The sequence below is a fragment of the Abramis brama genome (genome assembly GCF_963993115.1).
Source record: "Abramis brama genome assembly, chromosome: 22".
Taxonomy (NCBI): Eukaryota; Metazoa; Chordata; class Actinopteri; order Cypriniformes; family Leuciscidae; genus Abramis; species Abramis brama.
This window is the reverse complement of record NC_139984.1, coordinates 11,106,174-11,125,896: the sequence shown is the minus strand read 5'-3', so window position 1 is coordinate 11,125,896 and position 19,723 is coordinate 11,106,174. Positions and strand designations below refer to the sequence as shown.

At 42.8% G+C, this 19,723-nt stretch overlaps 1 protein-coding gene across 2 annotated transcripts in view; it reads right to left on the bottom strand.

The window, feature by feature from the left end:
* nkain4 (sodium/potassium transporting ATPase interacting 4) overlaps positions 1-19,723 on the bottom strand; it is a 64,538-nt gene that overhangs the window by 8,633 nt on the left and 36,182 nt on the right. For both annotated transcript variants that reach the window (XM_084099886.1, XM_084099887.1), the window contains exons 4-5: positions 19,615-19,723; positions 3,734-3,794 (exon numbers count right to left, since the gene is read on the bottom strand). The exon at positions 19,615-19,723 is cut by the window's right edge and continues 89 nt beyond it. In XM_084099886.1, the coding sequence (XP_083956012.1) occupies positions 3,734-3,794; positions 19,615-19,723 (170 nt within the window). The remainder of the gene's footprint in view (positions 1-3,733; positions 3,795-19,614) is intronic.

Here is a 19,723-nt window from a genome sequence, read left to right as displayed (position 1 = left end):
ACTGTGTGTGTGTGTGTGCCTGTCTTTCTTATGCCCGTCTCTCTGCTCTGTGTCCTGTTTTCACCTGTCTCTCTATCTCTCTCTGGATAGTGTAACATATTTACATAGGGGAAGCGCTCGGGCTAACGTTCAGCACTACACTATTCTGACCCACTTTCATAAAAAGCAGCTCTTTTTTGAGTCTGCATAGGAATCTGCTGAGCGCTGATAACCAACCAGACACTCGAGGTGCCACACACACTCTCTCTCTCCCATTCCCGCTCTGATGTCAAGCCAGGATTGCGTTTTCTTTTGGTGAAGGCAGGTCTCATTGAGAATCCGGGCTTAGATCAGTACCCAGGAGCCCACGCGTCCCGTAGCTGGTGCCTGGGACGACCTGTCCGCTCTTATTAGATTAGATTCACACAAGTGACGGCTGCAGCTTTTAATGAGCCCACGATAACAGCGGGACTGAGACTACGCACTAATTATGGATGCAAGTCATTTAAAACAGAAAGGAAAAGAGCGAGAGAGAGAGACGAGAAGGAAGGGCAAACAAGGTAGAAGAATAATCAATGATAAAAAATGAAGCCTGACACATTATTATTCAAATCACCTGTAGGGAGAGAGAGAGAGAAAAGGGAAAAGAGAGTAACAGAAAGAGGGAAACTTCAGAGGCGAGGAAGTGCTGTGGAGAAATTAAATCCTCCACTTCAAATGAGCGTGTAAATGAACCACACATAGCTTTGCATGATAGAAAATACAAAATAGACACACTGGGCTGATTATACGCACACACACATGAACACACACACCAATGTAGCATAAGGAAAAGAAAAAGTACTTTAGCCTAAAAATTCAACCTTCCCCGCAACCACAAGTTAATAATCATCTCCCAAGGAACCTAAAATACATATTTTAGGAGAAATACAGTATCTAAGGCAAAGTTGATGCTTTAATGGAACATAACTGGGACGTCCACTAAAAATCCCATGAAATGGTTTAATATGTTTTCTTTCCTGACATTTTTCCAGTGAAATGTATATACATATATTTTCAATACCCAAAAATCTGCAATTTATGTCAGTCACAGACCTGCAAAACCCCACTTGACAGCTTGTTCCACGGATGAAAGCGATGAAGACACTTTCAAACACTTTCAAGCCACTTCCTTTGCGCACACTTGATGCTCTGAAAGCTGTGAAATGGCAGCTTGTTTTACTGCAGCCTGAAAGATTATTTATAGAGTGAATTCAAGTTGATTGGGACACTTTTTCCCAGTCGTCTCAATGGCAAAAAGTGTCCCAATCGACCTGAATTCACCTCTGTTACTTGTTTATTTATTTATCCTTTATTTAACCAGGAAGATCCCATTGAGATATTACAATCTTTTCTTCCAGCGAGACCTTGTGATTAAAAAAAAAAAAAAAACTGAGATAAAAACAGCATTTATCGAGGATAGTGGCAAAATGTATTGTGTACAGTGTGTACACCCAAAATGAAAATTACTGTGTAAGAAAAAAATTCAAGTTTTCAGAGTTTTAGTGTCAGTACTACATTATATAATGTTGAATATAATGTATAATAATGCAATGGGGGAATATTTGTGGCTCCTGATAATGCCAAATGTCTTATGTTACAAGTAAAACCTATATTATTTTGAATATATCTAGTGAGTGACAGAGTGCAATATTCGTCTAAAATAATACTGTATTCTCAGCTTCAGAATCATATTTTTAATCTGGTGTCACTATTGTCCTGTGCATTGGGTTACTATCACCAAGTCCAAGCCTATTCATTTACACCCACAATGTAATACCACATTTATAATTTTAAAGGTGGGGTATGTGATTTTCTTTTTTGTCCATTTTTTCAAAATCACTTGAAATCCTATTCCTAACCCCCTTACAGCCACTGAGTTAGAAGCACTGAAATGAAAATTAAGCAATTGAATCATCTGTGGAACGGGCAGGACTCGAAAAACTCCAGCCAATCATTTCCAAGACCACCTAGAATCATTGGACAGTAAGTTCGTCAATCAAACGGTCGTACCATACCCCCCACCCCCCACCCCCCTCGCGCGCTTCGAATGGGTGGAGTCAGGGCCAGCGTTGGAGGAAAGAAGGTAGGACCATTTGAGTTGTGTATTTTCAAAATCTGCCGGCCGTTTTGCAAATCCCATACCCTTCCTTTAATCAACAGTACATTTATTGTTAACCTTCTACCATATGTCTTAGTGTATCGCAATAATATTGTATCGTGAGTCCAGTGTCGTGATATGCACTGAATCGTGACATGTGGGTAGAGAGTGTGACGAGCATTTTCACAGCTGAAGACACCCAACTAACTGTTATTTGCTACTTGCTATTGCAAATCCTTTTCATTCTAGAGAGCATTTCATTGGACAAATTTGTATTTGCCCCTGTGAACAAGTCTGTGCTTTTATATTTCTTTGGTCTGCAAGAGAACGATATTAATTTTTATACCCTCACATGTACTAAAAGTTTATTTTGCAAACTTTTAGCAGTGCACGCTAACATACAGATGGCCTCAAAGCGAACAGGCATAAAAGGCCATTTGGATGTCATGTGGTCTTTAAATCCCCTGGGCCATGAATAAACCTCGAAGCAATAAAACGTTCCTCTGTGCACTTATAATCACTTTACTGGTGGTAAATTTGAACAGAGCATAAAAATAAAGTTCACCCGAGCACATGTGCGCTGCCTATAAAACACAAAAAAGACTGGCCGCCTCCTGTTGAGCGGTGACGCTCAAAGGCCATCAGAAAACAAAGGCAAACAGGAAGTGACTGTAACGTCGATTTTTTTAGTGCGGTCGAGTCCCTCCTGTCAGCGTGGTACCACTCAACGGGGAACGTTTAGTCATGGAAATCGAAAGAATGGTAACTCCTACTATTCTGGAACAGGGAAACATTAATAATCAGAGGAAGGCTGGTGTTTAGCCCGTACAAACAGGGCAGTGGCTTATCTCATCCCAGGGGCTTCACTCTGGTCCTCTCCCACACAGCCTATTCTGCCAAGAGCAAATATTCACTGTTTATGCACTGCAATTTATTGAAATGAAGTGCATTCCTATGAACCCAGTCAATCCATGAACGAAATTCCAAAACAGTGGGAATCACTGCTAACAGTTGGCACTGGAAACACTTTCTTGATCTGATTGGCTATCTTTGTCTGTACTGACATCTTCCAAGAATGTTACACACACACACACACACGTCTGGTTCACTATCTTTGTGGGGACTCTCCATAGACATAATGGTTTTTATACTGTCCAAACTGTATATTCTCTCCCCTAACACTAACTCTACCCCTAAACCTACCCATCACTGAAAACCTTTTCACGAGTCCCCATGAGTCAGTGAGTCACACACACACCATTTTACAAAGTGAGTTTAGCAATACACTGTTTCTCACAAGTAGTGTGCTCCCCTTCCCATGGATAAGAAAATGGCTTTTTACATCAATATTTCATATTCTTCAACATTGAGAATTCATATGGTTTAGATATATTTCTCACAAAACAAAGCTAAAAGGACACAGAGCCATCATCTCCTGAATGTTTATGTTAGAGTACAATCAGACAGGCACGTTTCTTTATAATAAAATGGAAAAAGTAACCGTTTTAGACATGTAAACAAGAAAGAAAGTGTAGGACAGACTTACATTTTTTCTCTTATCACGCACACACACACACACACACACACACACACACACACAGTAAAGATACTCACAGCTGTCCTCCTCCTCTGTGATGACACTGATGACGTAGCAGGCGTAGATGAAACCCAGCAACTGAGGAGACAAACACAGACACATGAGTGTATATCCAAAGAGAGATGAGACATGGAAAATCATGCTCGCAAAACGTCAGAACTATCTTTTCACATTTTACTATCGGTCCATGTCTTCACCTGATGTCAGTATATATTTATTCTGTAACTAGATTTGTACATTTTCTTTGTTTGCCTGTGCCAATGTAACCTCCATGACGTTATTGGTCGAATAAGGAAATAAGTTAAAAGAGTCAAACCCTATAAAGGGGAGATCATGTTTCCACAGGTTTATGTTGTCCAACATGTAGAAAATGGCACCTCTCCTCAAATTACTTGTGATGTTCCTTATTTGTCAAAAGCATCTACTAAATAAATAAATGTAAATGATTTGGAGGTATCATTAATTTCCATAACATTAATGCTGTGGGAATAGATACAAAGTAAAGTTTAATCCTATAGTGTTCGAGGTTTATTTAAAACCCTAAGCATAAGTGTGTTCAGCAGGAATGGCAGTCGCATCTTATAAACCATTCATTATGAGAAACACATGACCGATAATACATTACTCAAAGAGACATTAGAGAGAGTTTTACAAAGTCCTGTGCCAAGTGAACCGGGGACTGGTGTGTGTGTGTGTGTGTGTGTGTGTGTGTGTGTGTGTGTGTGTGTGTGTGTGTGTGTGTGTGTGTGTGTGTGTGTGTGTGTGTGTGTGTGTGTGTGTTATTGATGGCTATGGCAGTGCCACAGAGGCAGATGGCACAGCTCCGCATGAAAACACACACAGGGTAAACTCAACTCCCAAAGAGTGGCACTATTCCAAAGCAATTAATCCGTCATTCGGCAGCCGGCCAGGCGTACATGTATACCTTGAAGAAAAAAATGAATGCTGTGTGTTTGCATATGAACGAGAGAGTGAGAGAAACGTATGACAAAAACTTAAAGGCCTAAATGAGAGTCTATGAAGCCCGTGAGAGGCTGATAGTGCAGGTTTGTGGTGAGACACAGAGACACACAGGTGTCTCTCTCTCTCTCTCTCTCTCTCTCTCTCTCTCTGTGTGTGTGGGGCAAAGTGATTCAGACCTCCAATCAGCTTCTATTACACTGAAGGAGTGGCAAAATACCAATAGCATCAGAGGAAATGTCCACAGCCAGTCTGCCAACTGCAGCGGTATCAGCATGTGATATTGACCTCGGGTCCATTCGAGTTGATCTAGTGTGGAGGCAGTTTTACGCCATTCAATTTTGACTTCAATAGGCCTACAAACCTGCATGTTATGTTTGTCATCATGATGTTTACAATAGATGTACTGTTAAAAATGTTTTTAATAATTTTTACTGTTTTTGAAAGAAGTCTCTTCTGGTCACCAAGGCTGCATTTATTTCATCAATACTACAGTAAAAACAGTAATATTGTGAAATATTTTTACAATTCATCATGTAATGTATTTAAAAATGTAATTTATTCCTGTGATCAGAGCTGAATGTTCAGCATCATTACTCCAATCTTCAGTGTCACATGATCCTTCAGAAATCATTCTGATCTAAGAAACATTTATTATCATCATCAATGTTGAAAACAGTTGTGCTGCTTCATATTTTTATGGAAACTGACTACATTTTTTTGATATTCATAAATGTCTTTTGACATTATAAATGTCTTTACTGTCACTATTGATCAATTTAATGCATCATTGCTGAATAAAAGCATCCATTTCTTTCCAAAAAAATTAATTAAATAATAATTGGTAACACTTTAGTTTAGGGTCCAATTCTCACTATTAACTAGTTGCTTATTAGCATGCACATTACTAGGTAATTGGCTGTTAATTAGTACTTATAAAGCTCATATTAATGCATTATTCTGTACGACCATATTGTACATCCATTAATCCTTTCCCAATACCGTAACTTAATAACTATTAATAAGTAGTAATGAGGAGTTTAGAGGCAAAGTCATGCTATAGTTTAATGCAAGAATTGGACCTGAAACTAAAGTGTGACCAAAAATTCTTACTGACCTCAAACTTTTAAACAGTAAAGTATTTGTATTTTTATAAATATATTTTATTGCATTGTGTCAGGGTCCTGATGATCAGCCTGTTTTTTTAATATTTTTTTTTATATATTGTGACGAGCATCCCGAGCACTCATCAGCGTTGCCCTGGAGAAAGACGCGAAACGCCTGCACTCGATCGGCCACACCTGTCGCCAATTTCCCCACGGCCATATAAGCAGCATGAGGCTGGATAATGGCAAGACTGGCGTCTTGAATGCTGAGAACTAACGTGTCGTCTCTTGTTCTTTCCAGAAACCAGTGTGTGACCGAGCTAGACCTGATACGAGCACAGCACCGACTCACCGCACCAAGGAAATCTCTCACAGAGAGCACCACACCACCTCAGCAAGCCACTCTTCACTCTTCATTCTTCACCAACCACTTGTTAATAAATCCACCCTCCGGGGTATTATTTTGAGCTCTCCTTGTCGCGTGATTCTTCCACCCCGTCACAGTGGTGGAGAATGTGGGCAGATTAAAAGGAAGTTTCCATCGACAAGTGATCTCTGGATTCTCACATTGTTCTCTTCCAGATAGGCGGTACTCCTCCCCTCAGGATGGAAGAACTTCTCCGGCAGTTAACGGAGGTCAGCATGCGACAGCAACAGATCGTGGAGCATTTTGCCACACACCAGGGCCAGGCTGACCAGGAAATCGCCGCCCTCCGCACAGCCGCCCGCCAGCGCATTCCGTTACCTGACCCACGGGTTCAGGCCCCCCAACTACTCCCCAAAATGACTGCCCATGATGACGTCGAGGCATATTTACAAATGTTCGAGAATACTGCTACAATGGAGGGGTGGGACCCGGATGACTGGGCCCGCGCACTCGCCCCTCTTCTCACTGGCGAAGCCCAGCGTGCCTTCTTCAGCCTCCCCACAGCGATGGCAGAAAGGTATGAGGATGTAAAGAGGGAAATTTTGGCTAGAGTGGGGCTATCTCCAGTGTGCGCGGCCCAGTGCTTCTATGACTGGTCGTATCAGCCCCGACGTCCCGCAAGTACTCAAGCGGCCGAACTGTCTCGTATAGCGCAACATTGGCTGATGGATGGAGCACCCACACCTGCCCAGGTAACGGAACGCGTGGTCATTGACCGCCTCCTTCGGGCCCTGCCCTACTCCTACCGCCAGGCCGTCGGCATGCGAAACCCCACAACCATGTCAGAGCTAGTGGAGGCGATTGAGCTGGCGGAGGCGGCTCACCGACGTGAGGCTGGGGAGCGAGTACCGCCTTTTCTCCGGAGGATGGCTCCAGAGCAGCGCGCGCCAGAGGGCACCTCGCGGCCAATAAGCAGGACGGCGCCCCCCGAGCCACAAGATGAGTCCATGCCAACAGCGCCCTCTTCTCCCAAAGCTCGGGCTTGGTTGGCAGGATGTGCGGTGCACCACAAGCTCCCCAGAGGAGCCCCAGAGGCCGAGATCAAGATCAACGGCCGGCCATTCAAAGCGGTCCTCGATTCGGGCAGCGCCGTCAGCCTCGTCAGGGCGAAGATTCTGCCCCCACGCAGCGAGACCAAGACAGTGCTGCCAATCACCTGCGTGCATGGGGACACACGACAGATGCCCGCTCGGCGCGTCACTATCTCCGCAGCTCCGGGATCCTGGCCCATGGAAGTCGGGCTCATTAAAGATTTGCCCGTAACTGTCTTGCTGGGCCGAGACTGGCCGGGCTTCGAAGCCCTGCTCAACGACGCCACACAACCTGTCAAACCCCGTGGGGGTCGCCGTGAGTGGCGCCCAGCGAAGAGGTCCCGCCGCCGCCCCGTTCTCCTGGCCTCCGACAGTGGGAGAGATGGTGAGTCCCCTTCCCATTCCACTAATCTCTTCTATGATATCTACCAACAGGTTTCGGGAGGGGGCTCCTTTGGCCGCGCTCAGCGGGAGGATGAGCGGTTGAAACACTGCTGGACACAGGTCTGTGTGATGAATGGAAAAGACACACGGCCAAAGCCCCATCCTTTCCCCCACTTCGTCGTGGAGAACGGCCTGCTCTATTGTGTCGCCCAGCGGAGGGGGGAGGAAAAAAAGCTTCTAGTGGTTCCGCGCTCGAATACGGAGACGATCCTGCAGTTGGCACACTCTCATCCATTGGCAGGACACCTCGGCGCAGCAAATACCACCCAACGCATTCAAGACCGGTTCCACTGGCCCGGCCTGGAGGCCGAAGTGAAGCGCTTCTGTCAAGCCTGTCCGGTCTGCCAGAAGACATCACCCAAGTCACCTCCCCCCACACCACTCATACCGCTGCCCATCATAGAGGTGCCCTTCGAGCGCATCGGGATGGATCTGGTAGGGCTGTTGCCAAAGTCGGCCCGGGGACACGAACACATCCTCGTCGTGGTCGACTACGCCACTCGCTACCCCGAAGCAATCCCTCTCCGGAAAGCCACCGCGAAGAATATCGCCCACGAGCTCTTTCTGCTGTTCAGCCGAGTCGACATACCGGTGGAGATCTTGACCGATCAGGGAACACCGTTCATGTCCCGGCTAATGGCTGATCTCTGCCGCCTACTCCGGGTAAAGCAACTGCGGACGACTGTGTACCACCCTCAAACGGACGGACTCGTCGAACGTTTCAACCAGACCCTCAAGCAAATGCTGCGACGGGTGGCAGCCGAAGATAAACGGGACTGGGACCAGATGTTGCCCTACGTCCTATTCGGTATACGGGAGGTCCCCCAAGCGTCCACAGGCTTTACGCCCTAAGAGCTCCTCTTCGGACGACAACCTCGAGGGCTGCTCGATGTTGCGAAAGAGGCGTGGGAACACCAGCAGCCCACCCCACACCGGTCCCTAATCGAGCATGTCGCAGAGATGAGACAACAGGTCGACCGCGTCATGCCATTAGTCCGGGAACATCTGGCAAAAGCCCAGCAGGCTCAACAGCGCCACTATAACCGTACAGCTCAGCCTTGAGAATTCCAAACGGGCGACCGGGTTATGGTGTTAGTCCCCACCGCAGCCTGTAAGTTCCTGGCCACTTGGCAGGGGCCGTATACAGTGTTAGAGAAAGTGGGACCTGTAACGTACCGAGTACGGCAACCTGGGAGACGGAGCCCTGAGCAGCTATACCACGTAAACCTGCTGAAGAGGTCGGTGAGGACCAGAGAACAGACCGTAGCCCTTGCCACCGTCAAGCCCGTTCTGGTGGATACCAACCCCGGTCTGTCGGCGGCACAAAAGGCTGAGCTGCAACACCTGATTGGTCAGTTCTCGGATGTGTTCTCTACAGTCCCCGGGCAAACCAGTCTGTTTCAACACGACATTATAACACCACTGCGGGTCATCGTAAAGCAACGGCCCTACCGTATTCCAGAGGCTCGTCGGCAGGCTATCGAGGAGGAAATTCAGCAGATGCTGAAGTTGGGGGTGATCGAACCATCTGGGGGTGATCACACCAGTTGGGGGTGATCGGGGGTGATAGGCCCATGGTCCAGCCCGATCGTCCTGGTCCCGAAGCCAGATGGCACCCTCCGCTTCTGCAATGACTTTCGCTGCCTCAACGAAGTCTCGGAGTTCGACGGATATCCAATGCCCCGGGTGGATGAACTCCTAGACCGCCTGGGAAGGGCCCGGTATATTTCCACTTTGGACCTGACAAAGGGCTATTGGCAGGTACCACTCTCTGAAAGTGCCAAACCGAAGACGGCCTTTTCGACCTCAACTGGCCACTGGCAATATCGGACCCTTCCCTTCGGCCTTCACGGGGCACCGGCCACGTTCTAGAGGCTTATGGACATCATCCTTCGGCCGCACCAGCATTACGCAGCAGCGTACATTGATGATGTAGTCATCCATTCGGAGCGTTGGGAGGACCACCTAGACCGTCTGTGGAGGGTGCTTCCAGAGCTTCGAAGGGCTGGACTCACCGCCAACCCTCGCAAGTGTCACCTGGCCCTCTTTGAGGCAAAGTACCTGGGCTTCCAGGTTGGACGGGGCCTCATTAAGTCGCAGGAGAAAAAGGTGGAGGGCTTTCTTGGGCTTAGCGGGATATTATCGCTGTTTCATCCCCAACTTCTCCTCTTTAGCCGCCCCCCTGACAGACCTAACCAGAAAGGGGCAGCCTGAGCGCATCGCCTGGAGTCCAGAGACAGAAAAGGCATTCCAGCGAATCAAGTGTGCCCTTACGGAGGAACCGGTCCTGCACGCATCCGATTTCGGCTGTCCCTTTCTGCTGCAGACGGATGCGTCCGAGACAGGGTTGGGAGCCGTCCTGTCCCAAGTCACAGAGGGTGAGGAACATCCTGTTTTGTTTATTAGCAGGAAGCTGACGAAAGCCGAGAGGAACTACGCCACGGTCGAGAAAGAGGCTCTGGCCATAAAGTGGGCAGTCCTGGAGCTGCGTTATTACCTGCTCGGCCGCAAGTTCACCCTCCTCACGGACCAAGCGCCCCTTCAATGGATGGCCAGGGCCAAGGACACCAACGCCAGGGTGACGCGGTGGTTCCTCGCACTCCAGGACTTCTGCTTCATTGTCCACCACCGAGCCGGAGCCTCCAACGCCAAAGCAGACGGACTCTCGCGGATCTGGTCAGCCTTCGCAGGTCTGTCAGGGGTCACTCCCCACCCACCCCCAGTTTCCCCCTCGTTGCTTCCGTATGTTTCCACCAGGACCAGGACAATGCTTGGGGCGGGGGGGGGGTGGGGGGGGGTGGGGGGGGGAGTGTGACGAGCATCCCGAGCACTCATCAGCGTTGCCCTGGAGAAAGACGCGAAACGCCTGCACTCGCTCATCATGGCTTGATCGGCCACACCTGTCGCCAATTTCCCCACGGCCATATAAGCAACATGAGGCTGGATAATGGCAAGACTGGCGTCTTGAATGCTGAGAACTAACGTGTCGTCTCTTGTTCTTTCCAGAAACCAGTGTGTGACCGAGCTAGACCTGATACGAGCACAGCACCGACTCACCGCACCAAGGAAATCTCTCACAGAGAGCACCACACCACCTCCGCAAGCCACTCTTCACTCTCCATTCTTCACCAGCCACTTGTTAATAAATCCACCCTCCGGGGTATTAATTTGAGCTCTCCTTGTCGCGTGATTCTTCCACCCCGTCACAATATATTTTGTGATAATAACTGGCTGATTGTACATTATCAGTACCATACAAGAACAGTGCCAACCGTAGAACAGGCTATTTATTATTCAGATATAAATATTAAATCTTTTGTTGAAAAACTTACTCTGAGACCATTAGACAAATGAAACCCAAATTTAATAAATTCAAAGCTAATTCTTGCTCGGGGGAATCTCAGGCGAAGAGTGAAAAGGACAGCGAGAGCGGCTCTCCACATGAGATCTGACCACTCTTAAGCCCAGATCTAGCGCACGACTCAATATCTTGTTAATTATGGTCATTAAAAACCATTAGCTCTTTTAAAGTCACAGTCTTAAAGCCAGGACCCTCTGCTTCACTCTTTCAGGCCCACACTATCATCTTTCTGCTCTCTGCTGAAAGCGCTGCAGATTTAACCTGTTTTCTCTCTGTAATATTAAGCGTCAGTCCTGCGTTTCATGGGCTGATCATTCGGGTCAAAGGGTAAAGTTGCTGTGAGAGAAGAGGATTCTGGGTCAGTGGCCTTCAACCGCCTCGGGCTGTTTCTCATGCCAGCTAATTCAACATTCAATCTCTCAGTCTAGTCTTCATAATGCCTTTAATATGAATAGAATTAACTCAAAATTGTTTTTGTAATCATTGGGGAATTCACCTTGAGCTTAAAACTCATTAAAAATGCAATATAAAAGGAAAATAAAATAAATAAATGTGGTTTAAAATGTTTAAGCTCAGGAATTCAGCCAGTATCAGAAAAGCAAAGTCTAACTGGTCTTTAAAATGATGCCAAAATGTGTTTTTTTAGTAGTGTTTTTAAGAAATAATTATAGATATTTTTCAAGAATCTTAGACTTTCATTCTTCGTGTTATTACAGGATGGTTATATCACCTTGAATTCTTTCATATGATAATCAACATACATTTTTACTCAGAAACTGATTATAAATTGTCTCTAATTAACAAGAAAGTTGTTTGTCATGAATATCCCCGAATTTAGCTATATAAATAGCAATGGATGGGAATAACTTTATAACTAATTGCATGATGCAGAAAGAGAGCTGGTGATTGACAGATCAAACGCCGCTTGCACACGACCTGGTTCTGTCATGATCTCAACAGTTATATAGCATTTCTGTCTGATCTGAGCTCTGGTTTACTCACAGAGTTATTTACACACCTAAGTAATGCTGGATATAAAATCTATATAAGGAAGAAATCACATCACAGGCCTGAGTTTCATTTTCACAGATAACACTTTTAAGAACTTCTATGCCATAAAAAAACAAAAGTGACTATCCTTATGAATCGCTTTAAAGAGCATTAATAATAGCACATCTCTCCTCAATAATCTGTATGATTTTTGTACCATTTATGTCTGTAGCACAAACAAAAGTTTAATATTTAGCATGTGTAATAGATAAACGTCACTTATTCACAGGGGCGTAGCCAGGGGCGTCGGACTGGGGGTAAAACCAGTACTGATTACCAGGGCCCCAAGGGGAGAGAGGGCCCTTGAAAAGTCTGGCATATATTTTATTGTACCTGGATATTTTCATTTCCTAATTAAATTTCACAATGAATGTAAGATGAAATGTAAAGTTAGTGTATTGGCTGAATAACTTGGTTGATTGACTGACTGGTCCCACCCCTTGCTAATGTGCCAAATGGTTTAGTCCATCTGCACGCATTTTGTTTATGTTAGTTTTAGTTGCATCTGGGGCCTGTTTCAGAAAGGAGGTTAAGTGAAAACTCTGAGTATGTTAACCCTGAAATGAGGGAAACTCTGAGTTTTCTGTTTCAGAATGGGAGGTATGTTAAACCTGAGAAAGCAGAGTAAGTCAAGCCTGTTTCTGAAAGAGAGGTAACTTATACTCAGAGTCAGTTACCATGGTAACTTACTCTGTGAACCTAACCTGGTCGGGAGCAGGTTTTCTTCAGTAAACCCAGAGTTTCTTTCGGTCTCCTCCCCTTTAAAGAGGAAGTTGTGTTTAAACACCTCATTCATTCTTTCAGTACATTTTTATTAATAAAATTAATCCTTTATTAATAAATAAAATATTGCTTTTTTTTTTTTTTTTTAAATAAGATGAAGTCTATATAACTCCTTAACTGGCAACTGAAAACACAGTAGTAGATTAGAGTTACATAATGTAGTTCTAAACAAATTCTACAGAATTAAACTGTGGCATTTACTGGAAATCACTGAACTGTTCATCTGTGCAACAGAAGTTGATGGACCGTCCTCCAGCTGTTCTTCCACACTCTGAGGGCGCGGGGAGAGATAAGAATACCCGTTTATACTTAGATTTAAACTTAGATTCTATAGGCTACTCCACATAAAAATGTGAAAAAATGTGAATGTGTAGATTGTTTGATGTGTAGACACATAATATTAACATCACCTCTGTAGGCCTCTCTGTGGCAGCAGAAACTCTTTATCCCCATGTGATGAGCATTTGGTTGAGTACACTTTATAACACTATTTGTCATAATTTCTGGTGTATTGAGTAGGCGACTTACAACTGCCTGGGGTTCTGTTGGGACAGGAGGCTCCAAAAGACAGATATTACCATCAGAATCTATTGGGACCAACAAAAATCCTAACCCAAAGTAAAATAAATGGAAATATCAAAAATAGCCTATATAAAAAATAACACATATGTAAACCTCTTACATTTTATGAAGGCCCTTGGATCTTTGGGACTGGCTCTGAAGTCCGTCCAGGAATTCCCTCAGCCAGAAATGCTGCTACACTGCTAGACACTGGATGTTTTAGTTATTTAATATGTCACATGTTTGTAAAGTCAGGTAGCCTACACCCATGATATGCTCAAGCCTTACTTGACTGAATTATGTTTTTATATTTAATTTTCAGCTGCTGCCATGTTCTTTTAATGCCTGCAGGATTGCCCCTACATGAAAATTAAAATTAGGTTGAATAACATACTTTTCTTCCAGTTTCACCTCTGATATTATAACAGTTGGGTAAGTTACTTGTATTACTAACTACAAATGACATCTTCAACAGTGTAATTAGATTAATGTAATAATGACTATCTTTAGAAATTATTGGTCTACTTATTACTAATTACTAAATCCCATGTCAACCTTAAACACTTGAACAATACAAGGAGAGACAAGAAACGGCACTTTTAATGCTTTCAAATAAACAATATACAATTGCATGAATTATTATTGAATTGACCAAAGTGTGTAGAGGGAGAAGGTTAAATTAAAAATATAACTTTTAAAAATGTATGTTAAATAGCCTATACAGAATTGTTCTATAGTCTAATACAATTACATCAGATTTAACTTTTGTTTCAACCAAATATGGACAAACCCAACTGTTGGGTTAACTTTTTTAATTACATTTTTAAATGGTTGGGTTTGTCCATATTTGACCCAAATTTTTATGCTGAAACAACCTAGCATTTTTTAGAGTGAAATAACACAGGATGAAAGCTTCAACAGAAGCAAACAACCTCGTAGCTCACAGTAGGTCTGTCTTTAAAGGCTTATAAGTTATCATTAAAAATCCATTTCCTTATGGAGAAAATTTATGGATTTTTTACTTCCGGAACATGACTGTCAGACTCTATAATGTCAGTGCATTCAAGTCAATAATATTGCTGAAAATTAAGTGTTGTAAAGATACAAAAACGGACAATTTCCCAACTCATATCATTATAATCACTATAAAGTTTTGATATCCCTTATGAAAAAGTGTGCTTAATTCAATTGAATGTTCACTTGTACTTCAAATCTTAAAAGTATATATACTGTATATATAAAAACTGTACTTGTAGATAATATTATTGAAATAAAGGGCCACTTAAATGTACTTACATAGAGTTCACTTTCATGCCAGTTTCTTAACACACTTATTAAGTACACTTTTAAAAATTTCACTTCATAATAATGTAAAATTAAAAGTTTTACTTTAAAATACAATTCACATAATTGTTTTAATAATCTTTTGTCATGCTTTAAAGAAGTACACTTATTGTTGTGCTGACTAATATACTAAAGCACATGTAAAGTACCTGATAATTGTTATTCAGTATACATTTAAAGTAATATTAAAATATATTTGAAGTGTACTACATTGATATTAAAGTGAAATGCATTAATAGAACAATATTCAAGTTCACCAAAAATGCTTGTCAGTACACTTTAACCATATTTCAAAGACAATTAAAGTAATTATGAAATTACATAAAGATACACTTAAGTCCTAACTAATTGGGTCAAAAACACTCTCTAAAGTTTTGTATTTAATATAAATTTAAACTATATTACATTTCCATTTAATAATAAAAAACATGCAATTAAGAGTCTGAATGCACCACACTTTAGTATGGTATTTGCGTAATAAGTACTCTTTTTAAAAGTATGCTAAAGTGTACTTGCTTCTCACAAAGGACACCCAAGAGTTGAGCAAAGAAAGCAGTCCTCTCTCCACCAGCTGGACCATTAGTCCCAGAACTACACTTCCATTTATGATCTGCTCTCACATACTGTTTTCTGCTTTAGATTTCTCTGGCTGAAGCTGAGAGAGCGAGAGAGAAATAGAGAGAAACTGCAGTAATACAGACCCAGAGCCCTGTGAATACACAGGCCTGAAAGACGGACACACGTCACAAATCCTAATGCTGCCTTTGACACACTACATAATGTTAATAATGAGCACCCGTGTCACCCTGCTGTAACAGAGTGTGTGTGTGCGCCTCTCAATACACTGTATGCACACACATTTATAGACATATAGCAGTTCTGATGTGTCTCAGTTGCCTGAAGGCAGATTTCACAGCCAAATCTCATCAGAATCAGAGCACTCTCAACGTCACTTCACAAAAGTGCTCTCGCACACGCAAGCACTCTTACAGCACTTCACATCCAACAGATCTGAGATGGAAAAAACAGGCAAGACTATTCCACCTGCCATGCTAAACAAACGGCTCTCAGAAGTTTGCAGTCGGCCACGTCCAATCCGAAATCCACTTACATTTGTGTGTACATGGAAAGTGATTAAACCACCGCAGGGAGCGAGAGACTTTGAAGTGAAATTTTTCTTAATCATGTTCTCAGGCACGCAGCAACAGTCTGGATGGGCGCAAAACAAGCTGAATCTGTGATACGTGACCGTTTTTAAAGCTGCATCCCGTAACTTTTTTGGGTTAAAAATGATCCAAAATACATTTCTAAGCAAGTACATAACCAGCCAGTGTTCAAAACTATCTACTTGCCTTAGCTTGATTCAAAACGGTAAGCTTGTAATAATGTTTTTAATTCCAGTGGTACTGTATTGGTGGATTTCTGTGGAAATGTCTTTGCGTCATTACGTCACATCTGTAAACATAAGAAGGAGTCTCGGCTAGTAGGCTATGAGTGTGAGGATGTTGGATCAATTTGATGGCGGATCCAGACAGGTTCAAAGACAATCACCAGTGACAACTGGAAATTCACCCGTTGTAAAACGCAAAAGACTTCGGACTTCGGAGTGGCTACAGAAAAAAAGAGACTGCAACCGGCCCATGCGAAAACAAGGATAATATCAGAAGGGCATTAAATGTAGTCACGCAATGCGGATGTTGTTAACATTAACAATTTGAGAACAAAGTATAATTTGCACGGTTTGACGTGATATTGGTCAGATAGTTGGTCAGAACAAAAGTGGATTTTAGTTACTTGTTCAGACGACATTTTCCAGTGAAAATTCTTATGTTGGTCATACTTCCCAAAAGTAGAATCTGTGATTGCGAATGCCAGTATCCACACCGGCGCGGTGACTGACAGCCGCACATTCTCCTCAAAACATTAGATTCATCCGTGCCGAGGCACAACCCACGTAAAGTTGATAATTCCGCGAATAACTGCAATTGCAGATTTCGAACAGAGATGGCGACAAAGAGGAAAAACTACGGACTGCAGCTTTAAAAAAAGAAGTGTGGTTTGGTAAATATATCAGGGCCTCATGCATTATATCTAAACAAAAAAATAATTTTCCAATGGAGCTTTTGGATGTTTCATAGATTTTCAGTATGGACTTGAACATCTAATTTTCAGGTAAAATGTTCCACAGCTATCTATCGTCTCTCCCTGGGGCAGAGAGCATGATGGGAAAGGAAGTGATGAATTCCCATACCATCCTGACAAGATATTCTTCTCTGTCTGAAGCATCCGCCTTATCTTGATTTCAGTGTTTCACTGAAGAGAGAAGCAACTGAGATATGAGAGGAAAGAGATGTCAGATGAGAAAATAGGGAGATACAAAGATGGAGGAGGAATGAACTCATCCACCCACTTATGCTGACAAAATGGAAAAAGTAAGAGTGAAATCTGAGACACATACTATGACAGCGGTACAGATTTTTTAAAGGCCAGTAAAAGGAGATCAAAATAACCATCAAAATATGTTGGTTGTCAACATCAAGAGGACAAATTAAATGTTATAGGAGCTGCTTTATGCGAAGTTATAGTGCTACAATTGTCACTGAGGGCTGGAAAACAGAAGAACAGCAGGTGGCGTCTGAAGTTTCCACAGGTTCCTTCCTCATGGGTCACACTAATGGGAAAACAGATGCTGGGAGGGATGTACATGAAACTCTCGCAGTCGTTCACCTGTCATCTCTGGTGTGTGTCCTACAATACTCTCTGAAGGTCCTCTTGTGCAAATTCTCAGAAGCTTAAGAACATGACTATTCCCTATAAGTGTTTCAGATAGTGACCTAGTTCTGAAGTTACACACACACACACAGAAACATTTATAAATTGTCTGACTCAACTCTGTCTCGCTTGCTCTATCGTTTGCTCTCATAATCCCAAGCAACACAATTTCTCACACGGGGGACAAATGTTTCTCTCCCAATCTTGCCCGCCACCACAAACATGTTTTTTTGTTTGCATTGACAATGGTCCAATGATTTTGTGGTGTAATCTGACTTCTGAGAGAGATTCACTTGGCCCTTTATCCATCTTCCCATTCTTCTGAGCGTTTTCTTACTTAATTTCTCAATTTTGACGGAACCACAAGCTGTGTACTTTGGCCAGTGCGGATAAAAATCGCTATTTTTCTAACTAATCTCTGCACTCCCACTGAAGAAGCCTGTATGAACTTTACCCGTGTGAGTGTGTGTGTGTGTGTGTGTGCGCAACTCCCACTTCCTGAAGGCCACTTTGTTCAGCTCTCATCATGAAGCTAGCAGTTCATTGTTGGAGCATGAGGGGATAATCATCACTTTCTAGAACCTTCCGGCACTCCTAACCCTTCAGACCACCAAACACGCAGGCTTTATTTCCACAGATTTTGGCTTAGTCCTCTGACAAACACCGCACAACAAGAATGAACAGATTCAGCTTGTGTGTGATTTTTGAGACAAGTAAAATAGCACACAGAAAAAAAAAAAGTCATTATAAAAATATATTTCTATTTAAAATAAAGATTTTTTATTTGAATATATTTTAAAATGTAGTTTATTCCTGTGATCAAATCTGAATTTTCAGCATCATTACTCCAGTATTCAGTGTCACAGAAATCATTCTAATAAGCTGATTTGATGCTCAAGAACCATTTCTGATTATTATCAATGTTGAAAACTTAATATTTTTTAAGGATTTTTTTTAAATGTAATTCTTTTTTTAACATTAAATGTTTTTACTCTCCTTATTGATCAATTTAAAAAATATTAATTTATAAAAAAAAAAAAAAAACTGACCACACTGTATATTATATTATTTTATTTTATATTATAAGCAGCGTAACAGACTTGTTGGGTTTAGAGGCATGTGTTTGCAAATGTCACTTTGTTTAATATTTAGCTTGCAATGACATTCTGAGTGTGGCTTAAGTGTCCATATAACTTTTAGAGGCAACTGTGCACAGCACATTTAAAGTCCACCTTTAGTCAATCATTGTATCCCTTAAAACTCCTCTTTGATCACCAAAATGAAATATTTAATTGTTTTTTCCTTGAAAAAAAAAAAAATTCTTCATGCCTTAAAATAGCTTGAATGTAACTCTACACCCTTGCCTCATTTAGTATGCGTGGTTCTATGAATATGCTAATGAGCCCCGCCTCCACTCACTCACACCAGCTCAGAGATCCACTCGTTGACGATCACACGTTGACCTGACTGGTTACAAGGTAGCTTGTGACGTCAGAAACTCCAGCGAATTTGCACATGGTTTGTCTTAAAGCACATTAAAAACACCACATAGACATATAAACAACATTAAAAGCTGGATTTTCACCACAGGGGGACTTTAAGTCAACAAAACAAATCCCTTTAAGAAAATGCGCTCACAGTCCTTCTGTTTTGCTGCCTGCTGATTATAATCCACTGAGTTTGCCCAACTAAACCTGGAGCCGTGCCAGACCTCGACTCAAGAGGGCCACTTCAGCACAACAGCAGCGTTTTACACGTGTGTGCTGTATTTAGGGCACACTTTAAACTGGTGTGGTTTTTAAAGACTGGTTGAGTGTAGAGAGACAGGCAACGTTTTCTCATACGGTCATGAAAAAGCACCATTAGGATGGAAGTGTGTCTGGAAAAACTTGTAGTATGAAAACCCTTTCAGTTATGCTATATAAAAGTGTGTGGTGACCATAAACCATTGAAAAAACAGGGTTGTTGGACTATTGAGGAATGTTTATTGAGTGTTTTAGCTTTTCTACATGCCTTGGCATATCATTAGTTTGTGTGCGTGTGTTTCGGAGCGACTTACGGAGGTGAGGATTTGGAAGCCGCAGTGGAGGACTTCGATGTACTGGTACTCCAGCAGGCAGCCCATGATGGATATATAGGACTGCGCATCCGCACCGCGCTCTCCGCTG